Raw genomic sequence first — 7,119 nt, forward strand, 5'->3', positions numbered from 1 at the left:
GAGTCTAGCTTTAAGAAACCCTGGTCCTAAGACTCACAGGGACCACAGGAATGGTGAGAATTAAATTTTACAAGAGATGGTGAAAACTGTCTAAGGAAAAGCCTTTTTGTTTCTGGTAAAAACAATTTTGTAAATATTCAACTACTCAGGAAACCAGCTGAAGACAAATTTTAACTTTCCTAATTCTGTAAAAGAGGAGTACTAACTTAGTAAAGTAGTCAAAATACAAAAATGCAAATCTGCCTTTTCTTTTTTGAAGAATCTATCAAACCTCCTTCAACTGTAATCAATTTTTACTAAGTAGTACAAGGTTTAAAGAAATGTCTCGAAAAGGACTGGGATGGGGTGGAGACGTCGGGAACCACAAAACCCCCTTCGAGAGTTAAAAATAATTTTTTTTTTTTTTTTTTAGCAAAAGTGAAAAAATGGAAGCATTTTTTCCCTAATTTAGTACTGAATTGGATATGAAAGTGAATCAGCACTAGGTTTTTTATTTAGTAATTATCGCTTATAGTTATTTGTTTGGACTTCAAAAAAAAAAAAAAAAAGTGAACTGACTGCCAAAGTGCAAAATAAAGTACCCTAACAAAGGGACGGGATGAAAGGCAGCAAAATGCAGTGATCCACTATGGATGGAGTTACATTTTAATTTATGTCCATTATCTATGATTATAACATAATTTCATTCATAGGCTACTCACAGTTGTTGTCTGATGCATACAGAAGTGTTAAAACAACCAACTGCTAGTTCAGTAGTTTCCTCATGACATCTAATGTAAAGCAAAAAAGTAGTATGCCTATTTAAACATCACCAATAACCAATACTTTTCAAAATAAAAAGATTCAATTATACCATGCTTTTCTCAAATCATGCTCTTATTTATACAGATCTCAAGTTCATACTAATTAGTTTTAAAAAGATCCAAAGCTGGATAGCAGGTACATTTTATTCTGATTCTTGTTTTATTGTTAGCACGTTTCCCAGAAGTCCACAAACTACTTCTCCATTTGCGCTCTGTGGGCAAGAAGCATTATTTCCCCTATGGCTATTGTAAGGGCTTCTTAAATTAAAGAAAGAAGCTTTAGTGTCTGCAACAGGAAGTAACTCTTCTTGGACAGTAACCTGTGAGACACATTCGGCACATGAAGGTCCCCTCCAAACGTCCTTGTCCTGTGTTTCTCGACTGGTAACAGAATTGCCTACTTTTTGGAGCATGTAATACAGTATTAGGTTAGTTTTGGTCAGTCTTGGGGAGTCCTTTTCATATTCATTCTTATCCACATCTGTGATAACCCACTATATGGGCCCCTTCTCACTGGGCACCGAACAACCATTCAAAAGCCCAGATTCTGGTCTCGACCCTGCACAGCCTAAATGCTCAGGGAAAGGAGGACTCACAGGAGTCTTTACAACCCCTGGATATGAGAACGTCCTGTTATCTATGCAGCTGTTGGGCGGAGTGGAATTGTACATCAGTCCATTTAAAGAGGAAATGCTGAATTCAGGTTTGCTACTTGTCACATTATTTTTGTGTCCTTTCTTTTTACTGTCAACCACAGAGTTACTCCTGTGTTGAGACAAATCTCTCACACAGTTTTCTGAGAGAAGCAGCTGCTTCAGAACATTGAAGCTTTTGCTGTCTCTGGTCCAACTCCTCTGTTCACTTTCATTGGCTGAGCCATGACCTGTGGGATATTTAAATTCAAGATCACTTCTGCTGAATTTCAGCTCCTGCTGGTTAAGCAAGGACCCATACAGGACCTCTGGAGCACTGTGATTGTTTGCAGCATCAACAATGTTAGTTTTCGTCTTTTTAAATGGATTTTCTAAAGGCTCAGTATAAAGCTTCCTTTTCTTAGGGACCATGCAAAGATTCTTGGATTCTACAAGTGTCCGTTCACTGTTTCTGTGACTCTTGCCCAGCTCATCTGTCAGGTAACTCTCTTGATTTTGCCTCAGCAATCGGCTTAACAGACCATTCTTTGAGAAAGAAAAATCCTGAGGTGAAGCGAGCTCTGACTTAAAGTCCTCAGAGGCTGGTAAGGCAGCCGTGCTTCTCTGCGTGGCAGGAGCCATGCCTAAGAATGGGCCACCCTTCACGTCGTGGCTCAAGTGCACATTTGTATTATGACTATGTAAGTCATCACAAGGCTCAGATTTTATTTTCACCATCAATATTTGTTCACTTAAAGCTCTATCTGTGTGTTCCTGAGTACTTTCATCTCTTAAAGGAATTTTCTCTTTCTTTTCACTCTTGCCTTTGTTGGGGTTCCCCAGGAGCAACTGGAGGACGGTACGTCTTTCAAGCAGATTTTCTATTTCAGAACCACAGAGTCCTGGTTCAGGAGCTGCTGGCTGACTACTGAATGCTTTATTTTCTTCAACTGCATTCGTTTTATTTGAGAGCCGAGGACTACTTAATCTATCGATCATACCTATGGGCTGATCTGCTTTTACAGTTAACAGTTGTTTACTGGGTCTCTGCTCTTCTACCGACATGGAAGACTGCATCCCACACTGTGCCAAATTTTGTAACAGCTTACTGGCACTGAAAGTTGCAGAGTTTTGTGCACCTTCATTTTGGACCGGTTTCTCTGCTTGAGATTCTTTGTTTTTTGTAAGGTCTATCAAGTGGTTAGAGGCAGTATTCATTAGCTTCTCAGACTGAGTATTGCAGGCATAGGGTGGAGAATTCCACTTGATGACCAGAGATTGCTGAGAAAGATTGATGGGGGACTCTGCTTTGGTTGGCGTAAGTAATGGTGGAGTGCTCAGTGGAGTAGTAGTCCTATTCGTACTGGGGCTTTCTATTACAGAAGTCCTCGTATAACTTTGTGAACTGAACTTTGTCACATCACTGTGTACTCCCTGAGAGCTGGTGTTTTTTTCCACACTTTCCTCATTCTTATGGCCCAGTAGCAACTGAAGAAGTGTTACTTTCTGGTGTGAATTTAGTTTAGAATTCTTTGAGGTATCTTGATCTTCTTTGATATCTACGTCTGGGACTTTTGGATCCCAAGTGTTTAGCAAGGATTCAGTTAAGTTATCCAGAGAAACGGGTTGGTCAGATTCTGGCTTTTCGATTCGATGTTTACAAGACAGGTCTATGGGAACACAGTTGGAATAAGAACTTTCATCACCACTGCTATCATCTGTAAAACTAGGATTGTTATCAGAATATTCATCGATAGTGGTAGGTGTACTGCTGTCCTCAAAAATGCCTCCTCTCTCACTATGATTGTGTCCTGTCATTGGCTTAGGTATGGTCTGGCTCTTAAGAAGATGTAAAAGCAAACTATTACTAGCAGCTTGTTTTACACTGTTTCTCTCCAGTGAGTTCTTATAGCCTGAATTTTGGGGGGAAGAAGGGACAATACCCATTGGACTCTGAAATGTTGTAGCACTACTTTTGCTGGCGACTGGTTTGCTTGACGATGTTCTTGCCTGGTCATTAAGATGGCCTGACACTCCTTTTGAGAGCTGGAAACTGCTAGCATCCTTCTGGCCGTTTTCCTGTAATCTAGCCATCGCCGCAAGTCTTTCACTTGCCACTTGATTTGCATTTTGTGTTTTTAAAGCATGCTCCCGAGAATACTGCTGCAAATGGGCTTCACTTGATAGGAGTAATGCTAACTGGCTACAAGCAACACTAGGTTTAGGCGAAGTGGCAGGGCTAGCCCTTTTCTCTACCATGCTTGCAACAGCCTGTAATCTTGCAGCACATGACAAGGGTTCACTCATGACCTTTGTTCCACTCTGTCCAACAGGATGAGGTGACTCTACAAACCTATCTCTGATGAGGTTTTTACTCACGTCAGGAAGATTGGTATCAGGCTTTTGATCTTTAGCTTTACTTTTCTTCAACAAAGTTTTTAAGTGACTTGATGCAACGCCATAGCACCTTAAATCTTTCTCCACTTTTAGAGAGTCATGACTGAGAGCATACCCTTGCTCCTTAAGGCTCTGCCTAATTTGTTGCGACAGAGCAACAGTCTGCAGCCTAGAGCTGAATGACTGAAGCAAAGAGGCCAGTAATGTGCTATCCTGTTTGCCTTTAGGCACATTGTCAACCATGCCAGCTAGCAAAGCCTCCTTCTTTACGTTTAAATTTACGATGGAATCAGACAGCCTCTTCCGCTTCGCTGCATTCCAGTCCTCAGAAGATTGCAAGAGTCTGGCCTTTTTGAGATGTAGCATGCCAGATCCCTGATATGTATGCGTATTGCGAACTGGACCATTACTCTGACAGGCAGGTAAAACACTGCCAGAAATGTTAAAGTTCTGATCTTCTTCATCAGGCCCAGCAGACTTTTTGTCGACCGCAGTACCTGATCCCCCAGCTGCCTGATGCATTAGTAATCCTTCTAGGTAAGTTAAAACAATAGAATCCTGGTGCACATCAGAGCCAAGCTCTTCTCCATGAGTCATGTTCAATAGAAGTATTCACAAGGGCTTGGCTTCTATTCACTTTAAAGAATGGTTTTCTGTGGGTGAGTGAGCGTAACTTTAACAAGTGAGTGTCAGTTTATCACCTTCCATAGCAAATAGACAGAGATCTACTGTTACATTCCGACTGGGATTTCTTCTGGCAATGACCAGATAAAGGGTAGGCAAACTCCAATGCAGTCTGACCGAAGAGCTGATCAACTCCTAAGCAGAAGAATTCCTTAACACAAGGGTCCGTAGCAGCAAGATGTAATCTTTAGTGAATATACTGCTTTTCCTTCTTCATCTTTTGCTCTCCATTAAATGCAAGTATCAACGTTCTAAAAATAAAATAAAATAAAAACAGTTAAGGAGGTGCCAAACCAGGATCATACCACGATACCTATAAGCAAAAGAATATAGCGTTTCCACGTTTTGTAATTTACTTCATTAAATTGGAAATCTCTACCAGAAACCTTATGGGTTAATCCACGTTGTTATAATAATCGACTCAATTAAAGAAAAAATAATTTAATATTCTGTAACTCTGTCTTGTAGAGCCCTACTTTTTTTTTGAGTTTCAATAAGCACCCTTTTGCAAAGTTATGTGAATGCCAAGTCTCCTTTATAACTCTACAGGGATGTTAGACTTTGGTTCCTTATTATACTACTGGGCAATTAGGAAGAAACAAAAGTAGATGTGCAGAAAAAGGAAAAGAGAAACACATGACATGGTCTGTGATGGTAGGGCTGAGGTCTACAGAACAAATTCACTTTTGACATCATCCGCAAACATTAGACATTCCAATGTTAAAACTAAGCAATGTGTAGAATTTCTGTTTTCATAGAAACAGAAAAGCACTAACAAGTTTAAGATTGTTGTGTGGGCTCTGCAAAGCGTAATTTTATGGACTTAGTCATGTTCATAAACATTCAAATATAATTACAAGCCTACTCACCCATTGTTTTTACAATGATTTATTAAAGACAGAAGAGGGTGGTTCTTTATATGCTCATTCAAGCTTATATGACTTGTTTTTGTTTTTAAATCCTTACATCTCTGTATTTTACTAATGTACTCTATGTAGTAATTTTAATGGGAAGTTCATTCCTTGCAGATACAGAAAACTTTGAATGTGAAGTACAATGAGAAATACCTTTTGTTAGTCAGAATTTACAGAATATTCCACTGATATTTATTATTTAAGAAGAAACCAGTTTCCCACTACCAATACATATACAACTGAAGAAGCAAGAACTCACTGCAATTCTGATAACTTGTTAGACAGGATTTTGTCAGATTTGTCCTAAAGAAAGAAGCCAGTGCACCCACTGAAGAGCAGACTGAATGAATTCCATGCAGTGTGTTACTCAAGGTATCACAGAATGTTGTTCAAGTTATTAGATCTCCTCCATTCTACCAAAAACTACACCTTGATTCTCATGAATTTTAAAAAGTCAATTTTAATTTAAAGATTACCCTGTAGGCTTTTAGATGAAAATGTTTACCTAGAAGTCAAACTGTAGGAAAGAATTATCTGATTGCATTAAATACTTGGATAACTGATTAAAAGGATCAAAAATTATAGCCTAAACAAAAAAGCTATAAAAAATGAGGCAGCACAGATAAAAATAAGTAAGTTCCAAGTATGTAAGGAACAGGCTGAGAAAGGACTTTTTTTGAGATTCCAAAGCCACAATTTTTAAAAGGTCTTTAAGCTTTGCCACATGAGACATCGGTGACCGAGGGGCAGAATTCTCACCTTCCATGTGGGAGCCCTGGGTTCCATTCCCAGCCAACGCGCCTCATGTGCAGCCTCCACCCATCTCTTAGTAGAGTTTAGTGTGCTGCTATGATGCTGAGCAGATTTCAGACAAAGATGGACTAGGAAGAAAGGCTCGGCAATCTCTCTCCAAAAATCAGTCAATGAAAACCCTATGGGTCACAATGGTCTGATCTGCAACAATCATGAGGATGGTGCAGGACCAGGCAGCGTTTCTCTCCCTTGTGCATGGGGTCCTCATGAGCTGGGGGTCAACTCCATGGCGGTTAATGACAACAATTAACTTTGCCATGGCACACGTGAGATGAATATTTTAAAAAACTAATAACGATAATCATAAAATGATAATTATGGCAGACCTGACAACTGCCACCCAATATTCACTCTCTTACTTTCCCTTACTAATAGAACCCCGATTTGTTTTACAGGGAGCGGGGGAAGTATCCCAGCTAAAACACTACATTTTCCCACTGGTGTATGTCTTACAACTGATTAACATATAGCTTAACTGAAGGTATTTTTGTCTTCCTTGGTGATCACAAAATCATGATGCGTTTTACAAATGACAACATCTTGGAGCTGATGAAACACAGTTTTACAATTATTTTTAAAAACTGTTAATATATAACTAATTCTCAAGTGTTAAAAATTTATCAACCATTTAAAGAGACATGTAAACCCACTATACTTCCCTTAAGACCACCACCGACCTTTTGGTGGACTAAAGAGAATCTGTTAAAATTACATCAAACAATTTGATAACTGATTTGGAGGTGGTCTTAAAAAACAAACCAAAAAATAAAAAACAAACAACAAAAAAAAAAAAAAAAAAAAAAAAAAAACTTCACAGAAAGCGGAAGAATGGAATAATGTTACTGGAGTATCTCTGGTTTATATTATTCATGTTAT

At 39.0% G+C, this 7,119-nt stretch overlaps 1 protein-coding gene across 1 annotated transcript in view; it reads right to left on the minus strand.

Moving 5' to 3' along the window:
* Positions 1-382: 382 nt before the first annotated feature.
* Positions 383-7,119, minus strand: part of NRIP1 (nuclear receptor interacting protein 1) — an 83,534-nt gene continuing 76,797 nt past the window's right edge. Inside the window, exon 3 of the mRNA XM_023726641.1 lies at positions 383-4,767. Within this exon, the coding sequence (XP_023582409.1) occupies positions 1,298-4,429 (3,132 nt within the window). The 5' untranslated portion in view covers positions 4,430-4,767 and the 3' untranslated portion in view covers positions 383-1,297. The remainder of the gene's footprint in view (positions 4,768-7,119) is intronic.

The sequence above is a fragment of the Trichechus manatus genome, unplaced genomic scaffold (genome assembly GCF_000243295.1).
Source record: "Trichechus manatus latirostris isolate Lorelei unplaced genomic scaffold, TriManLat1.0 scaffold00012, whole genome shotgun sequence".
Lineage (NCBI taxonomy): Eukaryota > Metazoa > Chordata > Mammalia > Sirenia > Trichechidae > Trichechus > Trichechus manatus.